Source organism: Lutjanus erythropterus, chromosome 22 (genome assembly GCF_056507025.1).
Source record: "Lutjanus erythropterus isolate fLutEry1 chromosome 22, fLutEry1.hap2, whole genome shotgun sequence".
Classification (NCBI taxonomy): domain Eukaryota; kingdom Metazoa; phylum Chordata; class Actinopteri; order Lutjaniformes; family Lutjanidae; genus Lutjanus; species Lutjanus erythropterus.
In genome coordinates, this window is record NC_139338.1 from 21,299,634 (window position 1) to 21,321,826 (window position 22,193).

Genomic DNA, 22,193 nt, shown 5'->3' on the forward strand with positions numbered 1-22,193 from the left:
TCCATATGGGCTGGAATACAGTTCTGCTTTTTTTTTTTTTTTTTTTTTTAAAGAGGTGGGATTACGCAGCAGTGCTCTTAAAGCCCTTTAACTGCAAGTAAATTGATTTCTGAAAGGTCTCCACTCCCACAGAAGGAGATGCAAGAGGCCATGTAGACAGGACAAATATAGAAGACTGGACCATAGTGTGTTTGCCTTTCAGATTAAAGCTCATAACATTTTTTTGTGTCTGAGGGTTTGTGGGCACCAGTTCCCATCAGTGCAAAATAAAATCAACAGGTACTGTCTTTAAGGGGAAAATTTGCCACTTTTTATGTGAAGGTTCAGTCAGTATTGATGGTAAGTGTAGTCAGTTAAAGCAAAATTGACCAAGAAAGCTGAGTTCTCTGGCTAACGTCACAGTGATGGAGTTGGATTTCTAACCTCCGCCTCTGGGAAGCTGGGGGCTTGCTAGATGTGTATTTTTGTCACCTAACACTATGTTTTAGCCAAAAAGTAACAGCTATGCTAGGGTGGTGATAACACAACATGTGCCAGCAGTGCCTACATGTGCCATCCTGGTACATGTAGGCACTGCTGGCACCGCTCCACGAGCAGGAGATCTCAGCTTTCTTTGTCAGCATAGCAGGACTGAGGAATTTACTGTTTCAGTTGACATTTACCATCAACAGTGGCTGAATGTCCACATAGAAGTGGTGACTTTTCCATTTGAAGGGATTATTTTAAGTGAGGTTGAGGTACTTGTCCATATGTATTTCCTAAAGTAGAGGTCAGCATGCCCTCAGTGGGAGAAGCAGAGAGGGGAAACAGCTGGCCTAGCTCCATCCAATGTACCGACTGTAAACTAAATAGTGGATGGTGCATCTGTGATGTCACCCATAGGTTCATAGGTTTCTGAAGAAGCATCGTGAGGCTCCTGGTGCGGCGGTCTGTGTGTGGTCTATGGCGTTTGACTCAAATGGCCGTTTTGACGCCTCCACGGCGGCTTCGTTTTTCAGCCTCGGAGGTTGCAGCTTGCTCCGGAGCTAACAAAATCCACCCACTAGCACCTGCAAAACTCAAATCATATCTCGTTTGTTCGATCCATACCAAAACCAGACCAAAAAGTGTAAAAACAGGGGGTTATGGACTGCATTATTTATCGGCTCGGTGCAGTGATTTATGAAGTCTCTGCTGGTTGCCTGTAAAATCTACAATGCATTGTTTCCCTCTTATTGGTACTGTGGGATGCCATCATTATTTTGTTGTTATTCTGCACTGAAGGAGAGCAGAAACGACTCACTAAATGAACACACATGTAGAGGTGATAATTTCTCATCTTGTGCTTGTTAAAAAACAACTCTGTATAATGAATTTTGACAACCACCGACTATAATCCCTGCGCAGCACTGACAGTGACCTATATGGCGTGTCACGCTGGGAAAAAAAAAACATGGAAAAGAATTTGCCGGTGACCCAAGAAACCTCGAAAATAATGTATTTATGTGGTGGTTTGTGTTAAGGTTTGATATGACAGGCTGTTTTCCCACAGCTGCAGTGTTGTTTATTGCCAAGCTCCATCAGGCAGCTGTTGACAGATAATGAATCATGTAAACATGTGGGAGGTTTACTGATAGACATCTTTAAAACAAGGCAAACTGACACAACAAAGACAAATTTTTCTTTACAGGAACAACTTTATTCCCTCAGTTCTCAAGGCTGTCTGCTGGAGCTACAGACTTTTATTATTTCTATTTATTATTTTGAGTCTTGCTCACAGGGACTCAAACAGAGAACCTGCAATGCTGGTTGTCACACATCACGCCTTTTCCATGGGATTTTAACCTCTAACACAACTTTCGTCTGACTATTAGGCTCCTGACGCCCCCTTCAGGGAAACAGCATCCACTCACTTTGTTAAGTGGAAATAATATATGACATGCAAGTAATGACATTGCACAAGTCCACTTTCCTGAGTGATTTAATCTAATTTGATTTGAGGAGAAATCAAATAGGATTGAATTGTCTGTCTTGTTACATTATGGCACAGCATGAAGACATTTATTGATGCTCTGCTGCTGTTTATTTGGGACTTTTGTTGCTCAGCTGCTGACAGTAAAAGATATTAAGACAACTATTTATATTGAGCTACAGCCCCTCTTACATATTATAAAAGGACAAAAGCTTATATTTCTTCTCCCGCTTTGACTGGCATTAAATAAAGGAATAATAAACAATGAGAATGGCTTTTACTTGGACTTCAGTGACCAGAGCATTGATAAAATGATAGTGTCCTTATTGTGCGTACTTTGTAAAAGTGATCAATGAACATGAATGAATGAATATTTTGCACATGCGCTACACAAAGGCCAAATGTGTGGTTGTCGCTATGGGGACCAAAATGGCCAAAAAAGCCATTAAATACACCAAAATAAAATGTAGGCATTAATTCATTGTTAAGAACCCAGATATCATCTCTAAAAATGGTAAAGAACCCAAATATCAATGCCAAAAAGTCAAGAGCCCAATATTTATTATTACAAATGGTTAAGGACCCAGATATCAACATGAAAAATTTGAAAGGAACCAGATAGCAGCACTAAAAAAGCTCGATCCTGTAAACTATGCCTTTGAACTGTGAATAATGACTGAAATCATTCACGAGCCTCTCTGCCAACTGCTGCATCTAAAACCAATGGCAATCATTATCTTCATAATTTCATTATAAATCCATATTCAGGCACTCTGCAGGGGAAAAAAAAACAGCGCTCAGAGATTAATCATTTGTAGATAAACTCTGTTAATTTGCCTCTAACTGTTTCTGAAGGGCAGCCGACTGATTTCTGCTTCAAAAGATTCACACTCATCACATCAAATCAGAGAAGGGGGCAAGATGGAGCGGCCATAACAAACCGTCTTGGACGCCGGTTTAGGTCTGATTGGCCTTTGCAAGCAGCTATTAGTTTGTGCCGATCGGTGCCAGAAAGTGTAAGAACGATTCTGCCAATAGCATCTGCGCTGTTATAAAAAGAGTTATGGCGGGGTCTGGTGGAGCAGTGATTTAGCGAGACCCTCGGGCTGGACAAATTACAGCCTGAGAGGAGAGGGGAGGTATGGCTATCAAAGTTTGATTGTAGTTGAACATTTGGTAAAAATCAAGCTACATGTGGCTAATATCTTATTTTATTTTATCTAATCCTGCAGGCTAAAAATGTGATGTGATGGATAACAATTCAGATTGTTTACTTGTGCAGAATGAATCCTAAAACCCCCAAAGTTAGCATGTTAGCATTAACGGTTCCTCGTCTGCATGATAGTGTTTTTTTTTTTTTATGGTTAGATGGCTGAAATAATGTCTGTGGTTTTGTTCTATGACGTAAAATACGCCAGTAAACACCTGATTAAAAAGGTAGTTGCTAACAAGTAGCTAAATGAGGCTGCAGCGGTTGTCATGGACATTAAACATCATCACAACAAACACCAGTCACACAGTGGATGTAATCGAGTCACGTGACCATGGAGTGGTTTGTTTACAGCCTGTTGTCAGCTTCTTACCTCTGGCAATTGCATTTACACTTCAAAAATCATAAAAGTGGTAAAAGTGGTGTTCATGTGCAAAGATAATCTTTGTTTCAGAAGCAATTGTGTCTCACTTAGCTTATCCTCGGCTTTAATCCAATCCAAATCCACTAGCACAAATCCAAAATTTCCAAATTTATGGTCTGATTTCACTGAAACTCACTTTTGGTGAGAAATTAAATGAAACCAGTAGTTGCAATGCAATATGTTGTGCGTTTCCTGGAAAGTGCATGATGCTTCCAGAACTGTCTGATGGAAAACACTGCTCCGCGTGTATAAATAGAAACAGATGACCTGAAACATCACACGGATGAGTTACTCAACCATGGGCACCAGTGTGCAGGGGTCACGTCCGGGGGGGTTCAGCTGGATTATGGGTATTTACCAGCAGTTTTGGATGACGGCGGTGACGAAAGCGATGCACACACGTAACGCCATCAGAGAGGATGACAGAGCTGCTGCTGCTGCTGTTGTTCGTGTGGTGCGACAGGATTGGACAAGCTGTTGTTGTGACGAGACGGGAACATGTGACTCAGCTTAACAACACATGGCAGCGGTGGAATGTAACTGAGTACATTTACTCAAGTACCGTCATAGTGTTTGCACTTTACTTGAGTATTTCCATTTTATGCAACTTTCTACTTCTTCTCCACAACGCTCTCAGACAAAAGGGTTCCAGAAGGGTTTATCTCTTTCATCAGGAGTTCTTTGTATCGTAATATAAACGGGTTCTCATTAGAACACCCAGAGAGGGTTCTGTGTGGAACCATAGCAGCACAGAAGGGTTCACCTTTATAATCACGAGTTAAACACAATAAGAGGCCATTTTACTGCACAATGACTACTTTTACTTTCAGCACAAGTACATTTTACTGATAATACTTCCATACTTTTATTTAATTAAGTTTAATTAAAGTTTTGAAAGCAGTGCATCTACTTGTGTTTGACTATTTTCACAGCGTGGTATGAGTACTTTTACCAAAGGATCTGAACGCTTCTTCCACCCCAGAAAGATGGAGACACTTTGTGTTTTTAACAAACCCAATTATGTACATAAATATACTCAAACAAGCCCCTAAATGCATTCCCTGATCACTTTAAGCAGAGGTATTTGCATTCTTAATAAGAGGGTTGTTTATTCCACCCTGGAGGAACCTGAAAATTTAATGCTGCTTGTAGTAAACAAAGATCTGTGACGGAGAGGAGCTTCACAACCAAATATCAATGATTTCTTCTTGTTTTGCGCCATAAAATACATGCCACAGGCCACAGGTTTTTTTTTTTTTTTTTTGTGGTCAAGGACGCCTTACAAGATAGAAAATATACAGGGCAGCCTTGGAATAATTTGATGTAGAGTCTTTTGTTTTTGTGTTTTCACAGTTGTACTTAGTTATATGAAAGAGCAACACTTGAGAAATGTATTAGAAAGATAACGTGTGTATTACAAATATTTGTGCCAGGACAAACAAAAACACACATCGAGAGGGTGTGTTTCACTCTTTGTGCATAAATAAAATAAAATGTGGATTTTGAATGTTTTAAATAATCGACAATAAAGACATAGAATAAATGTAAAATATACATAATAGAAAATGTGAAATAGACATAAAATGAATAAGAATAGGCCTGGGACTTTCATAATTTGTTTACCAGAAAAGACACAAAACAAATTTTGCAATGCAGTCTGCATTATGACCACCACAGCGACAAACACGGTTAAATAAACTAATTAAAGATTGAATAAGATCAATTTAGAGTGGAAACGTGAAATTTTCCAAGAGCAATGGAAAATATTTGATTTAGTTTCTAAAATAAATTAAGGCTGCAACTAATGATTATTTCTTCACCCCAAAACCCAAAGATATTCAGTTTAATGACATAAAAGAGTAAAGAAACCAAAAAATATTCACAGTTGATGATGATACTAATAAAATATCAAATATGTAAATGATATAGATTTTTTGGAGGGTGGGGATTTCTTCAAAAGCTCTGATAAACATTTCAATATCAACAATTATGGTAATTATTTGCTGCCAGGCTTTGCAGTAATAATGTCTTAGGGGTTGAGTGGAGCTGCTGAACTATGTTGGTTGCAAAACTCCAAAAACGAAAGCAGTTTTTTTTCTCATTTATGCAGCATCTTTTATTGAGCGCCACATATTTCTGTGAATGATTTTAGCTGCTGTCACAGTGTGTTAAAGTGTTGTGTAACAGTTGTGATTGTGGCCCAAAGCTCCTCCTGCACAATCGACTACATCCAGTTCAGAGTTCGCATTCCTTGAGTGGATTGTAAGGAATTCTGCTGGAGGCGGCCTCACATGACGTCGGTCATAGTTGAAAATCAGTAGCGGGTCCTCACCTGCCGAAACAGTTTACGTTTTTTTTAAAAAAACAAACAAACAAACAAACAAAAAAACGCTACAGCTGCAATGCACTCCCAGATTAAACACATTCTGCGCCTGAGTCACTGCTGCACCCCCCTCCAGCGCAAGAGGACAGCCGGGAGGAAACTGTGGACTCTTTCTGCTGCTGCACAACAACAACAGCAACGTGGCGTAAGAACCGCAAGACCGCACGCGTCTGCAGATTTCAAGAAGTGTTTGTCCCTGCAGAGCTGCAGGAACCATGCGTCCGACGCGGCGTACGGCCGAGCCTTCGCCTCGGCGCGGGACAACCCCGAGGCGTTCTGGGGCGAGGTGGGACAGGACGTTAACTGGTTTGAACCGTGGAGTAAAACTCTGCACATTGAGGATCCAGTGTTTCCAAACTGGTAGGTTTCAGAGTTGTATAACACAAAGTATTTCTGTTGCAACACTTCCATATGGCTGAGTGTGCTTGAGAAACAACTGGCACTCTCAAACAAATTCAAAGCCTGTCCCAATTTCGCATCCTTGAAATCCTTGAAAGTTTGTCAACTTTAAGAAAGTAAAGTCTTAAACACTTTGAAACATTGTCGAGATGAATTTATGGCCCTGAAATGCAACACTTTGAAAATAAAATCGATCGAGATTCACCATTACACAATTTTCACAGCAGCGCGACATCAAAGACGCAAGCAGAGTAAAAACAGGTGTTATCAATGATTACGGTCCCGTTCCATTTAGTGCACCAGAGCCTCTCCAGTGAGCCAACAGCAGTCCCCTGGCTCTGCTTGACCAGAATGGAACTGAACCTGAATTATTAGATAATATTAGTGGATAATACCTCTGTTTATATTATTTTTGGCCATCATTATTTTTAATAATTGTTCAGGTTATCATTGTCACTGTTATATTGTTTTTTTTTCTGAATGCTGCTTTTCAGACTATTAACATTGAAGCTGTTAAGGTAGTTAAGATGATTAGAAATGCCTGATAAAGTGGCAAAGTGCTCTCAAGGGCATCAGTGATAAGAGCAATATGTCCTTTTTAGACCTTTACACACGTGTTTTCTCCTTTACAATGACGCCCCATGCATATGTCTGATAAGGCTGTGAACTATATACATAGTGTATGTCAATTTATGTCTTACATATAAATGCATCTAGATGTGATGTACACCACCTTATACACATTTATTTTGTAGTTTGCAATATTGCATAAATGGCCACTTATTTTATATACATACATACACAGTGGAAACCTCTTATAGTGTTTTACAGTAAAGAAAAATCATCATTTTTCTTCCCTCCATCTGAGTAGAGGAGTGTTAAAATGCTGAAAATGTCTTCAAACATAGAAAGTGAAAGATCTTGCAAGGATGATTGTTTTAACCAAAACTATTATATTTACCTACCTAACAAGTGTTTTTTGTGTAAACTTTCACTCTTAGTTTGTACAAGGTGCACTATAAGATGAAACTAGTAAAATTCTCCAGAGAGTTTCTCAAATCGAGGGTTCTCTTCTAGACCGTGGATGTATTAAAAATGAGCTGGATGTGACCAAGTAAAATTCTTGAAAGAGAGGCAGAAACTGAGGCTACTCTTGACTTCACAGTTTAATAAATTTCACAAAAAAATCACTTGAAAATAACCGAGAAGTCCTTGTATTTAATGTTAAAGTAATTTAGGATGTTTCCTAGATGGATGATAGTTTGGTTTTTAACATTAGCTGTGAAAATTGATGTTCCTTGGAAAAGCAAACATTCAAACGCAGCAGCCCACATACACCCTCCTCCAGTGACAATGACGTGAAAATGTGTTTTTGTTAATGTGTTTTGGTGGGCGGCTATTGCTACCATCTATCCAGGTTGGTAGCAAAAACCCCAGAGCTGCCTGAATCTGGTACTGTTATGTTAAAATGAAGGACACAGTCACCGCGTGTCTCTGGCTTCCAAAACAGCAGCTTCCAGACACCATCTGCTCCACCTGCCTTCTGCTCTTCATCCATATGCACAGCACCGCAGTTGAAACTGTCGCTTTATCGAGTACACTGATTTGCTCTGTGCTGCTGGCAAAGGCAACTGCGTGTGTTGTTGCTTCCTGCAGTTGATTTCATAAAGTTTGGTTCCATTTTTAAGTAAAAAGTAGGAATCCTACAAGCCAAAAATACACCTTCAGAACAGTCTGTTTTTAGAGAGGTGTTGACGGAGGCTGTTGCACAGGATGCATTTTAATTACCTGTATATTTAGATACCTGCAGTGTGTATGCACATATTTAAGAATATATTTTATCTTTGAATACTGATGTTGCTGGTTGATTATGTTTGTTTCCGTCAGGTTTGTTGGAGGGAAGCTGAACATGTGCTACAACGCCGTGGATCGTCACGTAGAGGGCGGCCGTGGAGAGCAGCCTGCCATCATTTATGACAGCCCGGTGACTGGAACCAAGCAGATCATCACTTTCAGGGAACTTCAGGACCAGGTCGGTTATGTTTTGAAAGGCAGAAATCACAGAACTGGCCGGCACGAAAAAGCTGGATTAGTCACTTTGTTAAAGCCTGATCTGGATTGCCAGGACGTGTGGTTAACAACAAATGGATTGTGCGGCAAGCGCCCAACCGCTGAAATTAGAATTCGTCAGTGTTGCCATGACGATAAATACATTTTTCTTTTCCCCCCTCCATCCCTGAGCTGAGACGGCGGGCCAAGCTTTTCAGCCAGATTGAGCCGACATTAGCGTGGAGGACAGCAAAATGCAATAATGGGAAAAAAGGGGAAATAATTAACTTAATTGACATTTGGGCAGTTGCTTCAATCAACACTCAATTGCACGGACAATTATCAAAATGTGGTCCAAATGAACAGAGGAAAAGCTACAGATTTGTACTGGTCTTTGCCCCTCGAAGCAAATTGACACTGATGGTTCAGATTTTGAAATGGGGTTGTATGAGGTACTTATAAATAGTGTTTTAGCTAAAGGAGAAGCAGAGAGAAGAACCAGCACAGAAGCTAAGCAGTGACCTGCTGTCAGAGGTCAGCAATAACAGGTTTTGGCCGCTAGAGCCGATACAGATTTTTGTAAGAGTATGCTGGGATATTTTCACTGCCTTACCTTGCTGTCAGACAGCCTTTTTTAAAAGATCTTTTTGGGGCTTTTGCTGTTTTTCTGACAGTGACAGCTGAGTGTATGACAGGAATGAAGGTAGAGAGAGGGGATGACACGCAGTAAATGGGTGGCAGGCAGGAGTCGAACCGGGGGGGCGCTGCAGGGGACTAATCAGTATCAGTACATGGGGTTTATGCTCCACCAACTGAGCTACAGGGGCAGAACACAGCTGTTATATAAGTCAAATATCAGCCTCTACAAACCAACCAGACGAAATCGGTGATTTCACCTCGCAGAACACTCCCGCCTCAATCTGGCAGTTTGTTTGCGTTAGCATGTGAATCTCAGTTGTCCTCTTTAAAACACAAAATCGCACAATAACGTAAAGATGGAGGCAGTGGTAGTCCAGTAAATCAGACTGGCCGGCCCCATACATGCTCACTTTTCACGTCTAACACGGTGAATTAAGAATTCATTTCCACCAAACCGGAGGTGGTGATGACAGTGAAAAGACTGGCCAAGATGGTTTTGTTGAGTTTTATTTTGTTTCTGTCTGTTGAGTTTAAATTAAGTATGTTTGGCAATTAAAGCTTATCTTAGTAAAAAAGAGAAACTTTAATTTAGAAGTTGATTGGTTGTATTTTTATAAATAAGGAAAGCAGGCATGGGAATATTATCTTTCTTTGTTTTTGTTTTTTTTTGTTTATTTTGTTGCGGCTTGCTGACATCTCACAGCTTTCGCCTTATTAACCACAGTTGTCTAGTTCTTTTTTTGTTTGTTTTGACTGGCAGTGGCTGCAGGTATCCGATAAAACTTTAATTCTGAGCCACTGCTACCCAAAAACACAGCAAGATGACATTTTAGTTGGGTTATGTGGGGGTCGATACAGCAGTGGTTGTTGTTCATAAAAGGCTGACTTCTGTGTGCTGTAGCTAAAACACTGACTGTTGATTAGTACCTCATACAGCCTCCTATCAAATAAACTGAATAATCGCTTAAATTTAATTTGCAAAGAGATATTCAGTTCATTAATTTTTCAGATTATGTTCAGTCAAAGTTTATCAGCAATAGACCTCGTATTAGACCTAAAAAAACATGCACAAAATGCCTTTTCTCACTGGTTTATGTTGATATTCTGGTTATTGTTGTCATTAAAACGATCTAATGATCATTGTGTCGTCTGTATCTTGTTCCAGGTGTCCAGGTTAGCAGGAGTCCTGGTGAAGAACGGGGTACGGAAAGGAGATCTGGTCGTCATCTACATGCCCATGGTGCCTCAGGCCATGTTCACCATGCTGGCCTGCTCACGGATCGGTGCCCCACACAGCCTCATCTTTGGCGGCTTCGCTTCCAAAGAGCTCTCCGTCCGCATCAGTCACGCCAAGGTGAGAAAATCTCGTTATTCAGTCCGTGATTGAGTTTTCTTCGTTCCTGAGCCACGACAACGGGACAACATGGTATTTATTGATTCAGTGTCACTCTTCAGGAACCCGGGCTGCTCATTAAAAAAAAAAAAGGACAGACTCATGTGATGACTTTTTGTTCTTATTCGAGGCAGGGTAATAATGCGGCTGCAGCCAATAATTTTCCAGCTCCAATTTTCATGCAGGATTCACTCTGCAAATATCAGAAACTCTGAAAGACAGAGGTGCCCGAGGCGCCTTTGTTTCGTTAAGCTCGAAATGAATCACACACAGCGGAAAGCACTCGGCTTGTCTTTTCTCTTCACAACCGTACGCTGAAGAATGATGTCAATGCCATCTGCACGGGGATTTTTTTTTTTCCAACAGGGCAACTGCAGAATTAATGGGCCAACCTGACATTTTGACAGGGAACGTTTCTGAAGATAATAATCTCTGCTGAGTGATGTGTTTATATGAATATAAACCTGAAGAATCACAGTATTGTGAAGTATTGCCAACAGCTACTAGATCAAGTGTTTAAACTGTTGAAGTGTTGTTGACTCTCTTATGAGGTCTGTAAACAAGGACTCTTATCATGGAAATTAATCCCCCTCTGCAATTCGGTATTAAAGAAGTGAATGATCATTGTTTTTTTTAATATAATGTAACGTTTTATTGAGTTTTACAGCAAGAATATCCCGCAACCAAACCGACAAAGGGAGGGAGAGGGAAAACAAAACAAAACAAAAATACAGGCACGTACACCACTTCCTGTGCAAAAGTTGTTATCTGTACAAAACAAACTTGGCAAGAGAACGTGCCCACCTGTACGGAAAATCTGATCCAAGACTATGAACATTTTGGAGATGTGTGAAATTAGCTGCAGTCTCACTGTGCCTAGTTTTGGGTAAACTCAAGCTGTCATTTTCTTCAGTCTGTGGCCCAACAGGTAAATTATGTTCCAACCTAACGTCGTAAAAGTGAAAGCATAGGATGTGCGTCTTAGATTAATGAGATGTACACACATTCTGCCTTCTGCAGTCAGCTCAGCCAGCTCATCTTCATCCTGTGCACACTCTCACTTTTAGTATGGATCCTGCACACTGTTTTATTAATGAGATCCTTTTACCTATATCATTCTAATGTGCCCCTCGACAGTATCTAATTTATAAATATTTCCAAAGATGTCCTTGTCCCGCCAGATTGAATTTCTTCCTCATTCTCTTCTAGTAATGGAAAGTAGCTCATTTGGTTTTCTGTGCCCAATATATTCCTTGCTGACCTATTTTTATTTTGGGGTTGTATCATATGGATGCATAATTTTTAGTCTTTTTTGAAAGATCTTACATTTTTTTGTACCTCTCCCAGATTACCTTTTTAATTCTTGTTCCAGGGATCAGAAATTGTTCCGTGTCGGTGTCTGACAAGCTTAGCGATTTCAAAAGAATCTGCAAGATTTTATGTTGGTAGTGATAAGCCTCTTCCCTTCTTTGGCTGGTAGAACTTGTCGATATGAATTCTAGACTTTCTTCCAGCTTAAATAAAGTGTTTTATCATATTGTTATATCGGAGTAGTAATGTTCTGGAGTACATATTGGTATCATTCCAGTGAGGTAATTTATATGTGGGACTATAAACATTTACTGTCTTCTCTTTACCCTCTTGCATTCATTTATATGCCTAAATATTTCATCCCTTTTAAAAAACCATTTAAAAGTGTGTAGAACAGGTTTTAGACACTGACATGACCTCTGATTTGTGCCAAACCGATTTTATAACCAAATACTTTGGAACATGCTTTCATAACTTCTAACCACACTAATAAAAAGCGTGAATAATCCTTGCTGTAGACACTGCAGCAGCGCAGCTGGGTGTGTCTCATTTAGAGGCCTTTTCCTTCAAAGCTGTGGCACAAGTTCATTTACATCAAACTTTAAATTCTAAAAAGTTAAAGGAAATATTGCTGCCTCTGTAGAAACACCTCAGAGTTGTGTGGTAAGCCTGCTGTTTACTATGGAATCATTATCATATGCATGTTAATAAGGCTTACGTGAACTGACTTTGACTCGACGCTGGAGCGCTGCCACAGGCAACAGACTCATACCACTAATACCCTGTAAAAAAAAAAAAAAAAATGCAGCCAAACATCAGGTATGATGGGAACAGCAGCTTAATCTAATATAGCTGTAGAAACATATCATAATGCTGCAAGTTCTTAACATTTAAATGCAATCAAACTCTCACCTGATCCGTTTTTTTTTTTTTTTTTTAGCCCAAGCTGATGGTTACAGCCTCGTTTGGCATCGAGCCTGGCAGAAGGGTGGAGTACATTCCCCTGGTGGAGAAGGCCTTGGAGCTGAGCTCTCACAGGCCCTCGAAAGTCCTCATCTACAACAGGCCCAACATGGTAAGAGGCACAAAGCATTATAAAGCTTAATTTGACAATATGGCAGTTGTTGTTTCTAAACCTGCTGGTCGTAATGTAAATGTATGATGTGGCGGCCATATGTACACCTGATTAGCTTAGCCATGTGGTGCAGCTGCTCTTGGGAGAAAAGGTTTTCTCGAGGCTAAAGGAGGCAGTTTTTAACCTCTAAGAAAGCATTTAATCATCGAACTGAACTTATAGTGTTAGATTTTAAAGAGTAACTTTGGTATTTTTCAGCCTGAACCCTATTTTCTCATGTTTTTGTCTCTCCAAATTCTGAAATTGGTCCAGTGCTGAGGGAGAGTGCTGCAACCTGCAGAATCTAAACTAAGCTACAGCATAATCCCTCTGGACAACTGTGCAACCGCAAACTACGCCCACTAAAAGTGCTTGTTTTTGCCACCGACAGGCTCAGAATGTCTGACAGCATTCTGGAAAGGGTTGCTTGGGAGTAAAATGTGTTTTGTTGGACTAGAAACAGCTGTTTTTCGTGCTCCTCGCCAAACTAACCACACTCCTTTCCCAAAACTGTCATTTTAACTTCACTATCATCTTCGCTCAGATGCAGCTGAAATCAAGTAAAACGTTCCACTTTTCCAATAATCACCAGCTCTGGTTCAGTCAAAATAAACCCTTTGCGGTTAAAATATCAGCAGAGGAGCGAGAGGGAGGTCGGACATCAGAGAAGCAGCGGGGAGAAACAGCATGTGGAGCCAGAATATTTTGACATTTACCTCTGTGATTTAAAGATTTATTGCAACCAAACAACCAGAGCTGGTGATTGATGGAACAGTGGAAAGATGTGCCGCTTATAACAACAATCAAACTGGTAAAAAAGCAACCAAACACAGTTTCTGTAGAGCTTCAAACCTGACACACGTTTGTTGAATGCATCTCTGTGGAGATGATATCCAAGAATGTTTGTTGTTCTTCTGATTCATTTAATTTGATTAAGACTAAACCAGAGCTGCAACTGTTAGTCACCTAACCGATTTTTTTCCATTGACAGACGATTTGATAGATAGATTGATTGTTAAATACATTTTTCATGGAAAAATGGGAGAAAAAGCTGTTTTCAGCTTCTCAAATATGAAGATTTTTTTTGTTTGTTATAACATTAAACTGAATATCTTTGTGTTTTGGACTGGCAAAATGAGACCTATAAAGACTCATGGATGGACCTTTTTTATAGACCAAATGATTAATTGATTAATTTATAGAATAATTGGCATATGAAGTAATAAATGAAAACAATTATTAAACATGACAGTTAACTTTGGTCTTCTTTTTATTTGATAGCTGCTACTAGGGCCACACAGTTGATTGCAACGTTATCGAAATCGCAGTATGGTCAAGTGCAATATCCAAATCACAGAAGCAAAAAGCAGTGTTTTTGAAAAGTGAAAAATGTGTGAGAAAACAGCAGGAGGCACTGTAGAGATGCCCCTAAAAATCTTGCTCTTCATATGAAAGAAATAATGTTTATTTGGTACAGACCCCAACACATCATCACTTTGACGTTGCGTGGTTGCCCCTAAGAATCATGTTGCAGCTCAGTTTCTCTTCTGACGGCTGCAGCGCTCACCCTCCATACTGGACCGGTTTCAAAGACTTTTGTCCCATTAGTCACTTAGACACAAAAACATGAGGAAAATACAGAAAGTCCTGCCGTCGAATCACAAGACGAAATTATGTGTAGCTGGTTCAAGCAGATGAGAGAGAGTGAAAAGACGTGTGAAGTGTGTTTGCAGCTGAGGGGACGGATGTCATAAGCAGTCTGGCGCGGATCCAGTCTGGAAGCAGGCTGAGCTGTGTCGAATGATTATACAGCTCTCACACATGCATTAATATGGTGACAGCGAGCTGGAATTTGCTTCACCTTCACGCAGGCATAAAAGAAAAGCACAGAATTTTAGGCCTGGAGGACAGAAACTATTCTTGAAATCGATGCACACTTACCATTGTTCCTCTCAAATTTGATATCCGCTCCAGCGTGTTCCTATGTCTGAGTCTGTTGTTTTTAAATTAACATTACAAGATTTGTTTTATCTGGTCTGGATGCTCCAGTGGCGTCTATCAGTGAAGGATCTGGTGAGTTAAGACATCGCTGTAGGGAGCTGCATCATTATTTTGAAGAAAGACACGGTGGACACGAGGCTGTTACCAGTAAACTCAGTGGAATTTTTCTTGTGAAATTCACTGGAAATTTAATCCCTCAAATTTGCACGAAGCACCGCTACGAGGGCAGTTCGGCCGCTTCATCAGTCACTGCGTTCAGTAAGCAAGATTTAAGTGCTTCCTTGAACACAGCCTGTTAAATCAGCCAAGTTTTACTCCCGCTTGTTTTTGAGTAAAGTGATGTTTTATCAGCTGTCTGTCCTCCGCCTCAAGAGTCTCTGTGATATCACACAGATGTCTCAGTCTTCAGCTCGTTCTCTGAGAGCCAAAGACAGAGAGATGATCAGGCCCATCTTTGTTCTCCCGGGATGATTTAAATGTTAATGACATGTAAGGATCAAAGAGATTCACAAAAGTTACAAGTGAGACAGATGTCAGAGATGTAAGGGGCATGAATCTGTGACCTGAAATGACCTGTTGGCGACTATAAAAGATTGGAATGAGTGATGGGAGTTAAAACAGAAACGTCTAGTGAATGATATTATGTCACTATGCAAAACAGGCCTATTCAATTTGTGACGTGTGGATCAAATCTGGCTTTGTTATCATTTATAAATATGAAAAGATAGTGTATTATAATGATTTTACTTAGATAACCTGCTGATATTTTAAAGTGCATGGGTGTTTTATGGGTGTCACAGGGTTAAACTAATGTTTCTTTAATATTTTGGGATTTATAGAGGCTATTTTACCAGCAACTTTTACACAGGCTGTTCACGGCGGGACTGTTGCGCCTTTATTCCACCTTGCCATCTGTGTAAAAGCTGCCAGCAGAGGTGAGTCGACAGGGAAAGTTACATGTTCCCCGTTTCTTTCCCGCATATCATCCCGCGAGGCGATTCTTTAAACTTAATTGTGCAGCAGAAGCGACGCCCACTTCCTCCAGGAGCACACACAAAAAAAAGCTTTATGTTGTAAATCCATGAGAGTATCAGCTCTGTGTGTGATCGGAAAAGAAGAGATGAGCAGAATGACTTGTTCACCGGTGCGCTGTTGTGTTACGTCACGCCTCTTTTGATTCTGTGATGCTGTTGTGCTGTCTAAAATCACACTCTTCGGCGGGTTTATAGCTGCGTTGTTTGGCTTAGTGCAGTGGTTTCCAAATTTTTTCTGGCAGACCTCCTCCTACCCTCCCACCACATCATTTATTATCATTAATTAACAATAACTCGGGAAGCAACTGATAAAAAGTCTTGTTTCTTTATTTCCCCTACATAAATTGTATTCATTTAACTTGTAGTGGCTCTACGGCCCCTCCACTTTGGAATCCACAGGTTTAGTGTTTAGTGGTTTAGGGTAAAGCCTTTGTTGTAGCACTATTGCACAGTCTCTGTGTTAAAAAAGGGCTTAATGTAACTACAGAGGTGTATTCCATCCTTGGAAATCATTTTGTAGCATCGCATTTGCTGGATTGAGGTAATGGTTACAAGACTCACACAATTTGTACCACTCCCCTGATAATCGAGCAACTTGGCACTGGCTGAGTAGGTTAACTGAGAATAATTCTACAATCACAATTTAACAAGACAAATGCATTAGGAGACGAGAGAAGGTGCACGGGTTCAGCTTGCATGTCTGTATGCTTGGACAGATAGCCGGGTCGATATGCAGTGGGTGTTTGCAGGACACGGTTTAATCTGAAACAAGTGTGAGAGAAATTTGTGTAGGAATCAATGGGCAGAATTTTAAACGGGTCAGACATAGATGTAAAAGTCTGAAACCCTGGCCACTAACATGTGGCCCTTCTTAAACAGTAATTGAACAGGTCATGTGTAAAATATATATTTGTTTGACTTGGAAGTGAGAATTTATATCCTCCAGTGTAATAATGGTTTGAGTTTGTCCTTTTTCCACAAACTGGGAAAAAAAGCTTTGAAAGTGGCATTGATTACTAACTCATATGAACACCTAGAGATGTATTAAAGCCATTTGAAGCTTAACAACAGCTTAACAGTTTCCTTTTATAGCAGTTTTATCTGAATGAAAAGATGTGTGTTCCTTGTGTTTGTGTGTGTTTTAGGAGAAAGTGTCGATGAGTCCGGACTTGAGTCTGGACTGGGATGAAGAGATGGCCACAGCTCGGCCGCATGACTGCGTTTCTGTTCCCTCCAACCACCCTCTGTACGTCCTCTACACATCTGGGACCACAGGGACACCAAAGGTACCGACGTCACAGGGAAAGTTATTGAAAATCATTCAAACACACATTCTCGCACGGACGAGTCGCAGAAGTTACTGTTGGTCCCGTTTGTCTGAAATTCTGTCAGTGCTGTGCAGAGCCTCTGTGTGACTCATCTGCTCTTTGACTCCGCAAAACAATCCAGGCCCAATCTAAACACCACCGCCGTGACATAAATAAGACGGAGCATTTCACACAGCAGGAGCTGGAGCTCATGCAGGAGGAATTGCCTGCAGGCAGTTTCAAATAGGGAAAAACTCCCCAGCTCCTTTCAAATGGCATCATTTTGTCTTTGACCAACAGATGATATGAAATATCCACCTGCTGGCTACTTCTCGAGCTTAATAGTGCTGTTATTGCCGGCTTTTTTCTCTACGACTCACTGTGACTTTCTCGTTTTTTGCTGTGGGGAGGCCATAACTTTGAATGAAACTCTATAATTGCAGACACAGGGACTTGAGGAAACTATATCGCTCAAAAAATATTCATACGGCGCCATTAGCTAATAACAGCCGGAAATTGGAAGCGGTTTGAGATTTTGAAAACAAAATACCATCTGCTTCAGTGCAGCAGGGCAGAGCGTCTGTGTGTTTAGATTGATATTAAACCCCTGCCTCTTTGCTTAGCGCAGTACCTGTCACACGTCTGATGTTTTTCTTATCTTGTCCCCCAGGGTGTTGTGCGAGACACTGCGGGCTATGCTGTGATGCTGAAATGGACCATGTCAAATATTTATGGACTCAGTCCTGGAGATGTAAGGCAATAAAGAACCTGCTCCTCTGTTAGAGAACAAAGAGCATGCAGTCGGTGGAGAGATAGATTGCTCTGTACTTGAAAGATTTCATCACTGTTGTATTATTTATGACAACTGAAAACTCATATGTTTTGGAAGTAGTATGTTTTGCTTCTGTTTTTTTTAATTTTTCATTTACATTCATCATTTTTAAAGAATCTATCTGATTTATAAGTGTTTATATGCTTCACATAGGAAGCTGCAAAGACAAGTGAAATACAGTTAATGTCATGGCCATTGATCTATCTGTCAGTCATTTCCTCAATTTATCAATTAGTTGTCCAAAAATGGTGGGAAATGTTGATCAGTGTTTCCCAAAGCCCAAGGTGATGTCCTCAAATGTCTTGTTTTGTCCACAACCCAATGATATTCAATTTTACTCTCACAGAGGACCAAATTCACCAGAAAATATTCAGATTTGAGGAGCCAGAATCAAAGAATTTGGACATTTCTTAACAAAAAAAATGCTCAGAACAGTTAATCAATTATCAGAATGGTTGGTTATTAATTTAATAGTTGATAAGTCAGTCCTGAATACTGTTATGATGGAGAAGTTGGACTCTTCTGGACTGAAAATTGGATTGAATATGTATCAGCAGTTAGGTCAGACTTAATATAATATAATGTGCAAATCAGAGAACTCCTTGGTTCATCATCTTCTACTCTGACAGAAGTTAAAATGTACTGTACGAGGTGTAGGTGCATAAATAAAACAAGATGTGCCGTTTTCCTTTGATTTATTTATTTATTACTTAAATTAAATAACTAGTTTAAAGTGTACAGTTGAATATTAATACATAAGAAATCGTAAAAAGGACAGGATGTTTGGATACATGTGCAGGTGTGCTGATGTGCATACAGCATCTTGACCATTTTATTCCATAATCCTCTTTTTTTTCTGTGAATTCTTCAAAACATCTTCAATGTTTAAAAAAATTATAAGAAAAGAGATACTGCTTGATGGATAAATTGATGTTTAAACCAATAAAAAGAGAATTAGACATGAAGAGAATTTAAAAAAAAAGACAGATTAGGTGCATATTTCATCTTTTTCACCTGTTGCAGGTTTGGTGGGCTGCGTCAGACCTGGGCTGGGTGGTCGGCCACTCGTATATCTGCTACGGTCCTCTGCTCCATGGCAACAGCACGATCCTCTATGAGGTACGTCCCTGCAGATGAAGTTTAATATCTGAAACTAACCACAGCAGCACTGCAAACATCGATACCAGAACATGTGCAATTAAATCTGAGTTGTACAACTTAGAAAGCTGTAAAGGTTGTTGGTTTGTGGCTGCGTTGGCTCTGCACGCTGAACACATCCATATTTGGTTCATGGCTCCTGTTTATACGAGTTCAAGATGTGGTGAACTGTTTCACCCTGTTGCCATTTTTGACTCATGCTGCCACAGTTCACTGAGAAGAGACGGACTGCAGCTCTCTGTGTCAGTCTTTCACGCAGTTATTTTATTATTCCATTTAAATTTTGAAGAGTATTAGAGATGTACCAACTGCAATCTTCATGGCAGATTCTGGTTTTTGTTTAAAAAGTCTGACCTGCCAGTTCAGATTTTGGCCGATTTGACCTTTAATTGACATTTTTGCCAACCCAAAGTGTTATTAGATGCTCTGGTATCTTTCTACTGCATTTGCAAACAGATTCTACCTTTAAATTGTATGCTCATAATAAAACTTTTACAATTTCTACAGAAGTGCTCCAGGTTACTGCCAGGTATTTCTCTCCCTTTCCTTCTTATCCATTTTCCACCCCCCTCTCCTCCTGTCTTCTCTCACATTTTCTTGCCCTTTGTCCTCATGTCCTCTCCTCTATTTCTCTCTGTCTTCATTCCCTACTGCTGGCTACAGATGTCTTAAATTCCTAACCGATTTTGAAATTTGGTTGCATCACACACGGAAAGAAAAACTTCACATGTGTTCTTCCCTCTAATCTCAAACATGCACACACTACAAGATTTGAAAATGATGGCGCATCACACCCTCGGGGTATTATTATTATCGCACCACAGGGAGCGTGATCACTTATGATCTCATGGGGACACAAATTTAAACAAAATGGAGACTGATGTGGTGCAGCAATTTGCTTTAGTAATACTCGGCTGTGAGAAAAAGCGAAAGCAGAGGGCTAAATTAGTTTGGATGAGAAAATGCTGTTTATTCTTCGCAGTGAAATGGAGGTGAGATTCTAACTGTCAGTTTTAATATTTATCAACAGTAGAATTCTAGCTGTTGTTAGTCTGAAGAGCTGGAAACTTAGATGTAATATATAAACCATGCCACTCAGCCTGACCTCCAGTTTTTCTCAGTGGCCACTTGTGGTTTTGGAGCATAAAATTCCCCTGAGACCTAAAAAGCATTTTCCCTATAAGGCACTATTGTCGAAGTAAGGAAACACTGCTGCACATATTCAGTGGGCTGTATAACCAGGAAGTAAACCCGGAAGCTAGAAAAGTTTTTTGGCTTTTACACCAACTCTCAATGGACTGAATGGGTGCCATCTTTGACGTGATGTATCTTGTTCATTATAATACGGTTTACTATTGCTCTGCAACACTGTCAGCTGCTCATCTGCTCTGTCTCTTCTTAGTCTCTCTTCTCTCTGTCCTGTTTTAAGTCTGTTGCTCCTCTTAACGCCGATGGCATACTGTGTGTGTGGCTGTGACCAGCACCGTTGAAAATGGATGTGGTGTTGCATGTAAATTTGACTGGCAGAGACTTGGATATCTGACGCTGACCAGCTGGCCCCTGATCACGGCCAGTCAAGCTGAAACCCAGCCGTTTCCTGCAATTGGCCGATTGATTGGCACATCCATGTAAAGATTTCTTTTTTCATTTTTACCCTGAAATGAAGTGGGAGGCATATTTTAGCAAAAGTTAGTATTAGTTCAAACCTAACGGACAACAACATTTACATGCTGCACACCCGGCTATCTAATAAAGATGAATGGTGAAGGAATAAACAAGCTTTGCTGAAATATTTTTCTGCATGAATGTGTGTTTTGAACAGCCTCTTGATATTGATGCATCTGATTTTACAGGTAATTTGTCTTTGCCTTGAGAATCCTCTGCCCACTGGCTATGCAGGCTGCTTATTACGAGGAGGGTTATTAGCATGTAACAGAATCTGCAGAGCGGGTCTGAGAGGGATGCGTGCCTGTCTGTTGATCTTTATGCATCTTATTTCTTCTGTTGAGGGCCACTCATTAGTGGGAATGCTTAAGGCATTCCCACTATTGTTCTTCTATTCTTTATTAGTGGGAATGCTTAAGGCATTCCCACTATTGTTCTTCTATTCTTTATTATTATTATTATTCTACTTCCGTACCTTTTTTAACATGTTTCAACTCCTTCATACTTTATGCTATTTAAACCATTCAACTATTATACTGTTCAGCTTTTTTAGGACATTGCTGGTATTACTTTTGAGCTTTCTCACTTTTATAGTTTTTACACTATTAAACTTTTTTTAACCAATTTTTACAATGGAACTCTATGGGGAAAATCTTCAAACCTGCTTCTTCTGCTACTACTACTACTTTTGCAACTAATAATACTGCTTTTGCTACTACTACTACTACTTCTGCTACTACTACTACTATTACTACTACTTCTACTACTACTACTACTACTTTTGCTACTACTACTACTACTACTTCTGCTACTACTACTACTTCTGCTACTACTACTTCTGCTACTATTAATACTACCTTTGCTATTACTACTACTACTTTTGCTACTATTACTACTACTACTTCTGCTACTACTACTACTACTTCTGCTAGTACTACTAGTACTGCTACTACTACTACTACTTCTGCTACTACTACTACTTCTACTACTACTACTACTACTTTTGCTACTACTACTACTACTTCTGCTACTACTACTTTTGCTACTACTTCTACTACTTCTCCTACTACTACTTCTGCTTCTACTACTACTACTACTTTTGGTACTACTAGTACTACGACTTCTGCTACTACTACTACTACTACGACTTTTGCTACTGCTACTTCTGCTACTAGTACTACTATTTCTGCTACTTCTGCTACTACTACTACTTCTGCTACTACTACTACTTCTACTACTACTACTAGTACTATTACTACTACACTGTAAAACTATTATTAGTTTTAAAGTGTAGTAGTTGTTTTTTTTAACCAATTTTTACAA

The 22,193-nt window shown here is 39.9% G+C and overlaps 1 protein-coding gene across 1 annotated transcript in view; it reads left to right on the forward strand.

Annotated features, from left to right (window-relative positions):
• Positions 1–5,970: 5,970 nt before the first annotated feature.
• acss3 (acyl-CoA synthetase short chain family member 3) overlaps positions 5,971–22,193 on the forward strand; it is a 59,184-nt gene continuing 42,961 nt past the window's right edge. The window contains exons 1-7 of the mRNA XM_084711098.1: positions 5,971–6,328; positions 8,255–8,399; positions 10,221–10,409; positions 12,700–12,834; positions 17,054–17,194; positions 17,886–17,966; positions 19,071–19,166. Of these exons, the coding sequence (XP_084567224.1) occupies positions 5,988–6,328; positions 8,255–8,399; positions 10,221–10,409; positions 12,700–12,834; positions 17,054–17,194; positions 17,886–17,966; positions 19,071–19,166 (1,128 nt within the window). The 5' untranslated portion in view covers positions 5,971–5,987. The remainder of the gene's footprint in view (positions 6,329–8,254; positions 8,400–10,220; positions 10,410–12,699; positions 12,835–17,053; positions 17,195–17,885; positions 17,967–19,070; positions 19,167–22,193) is intronic.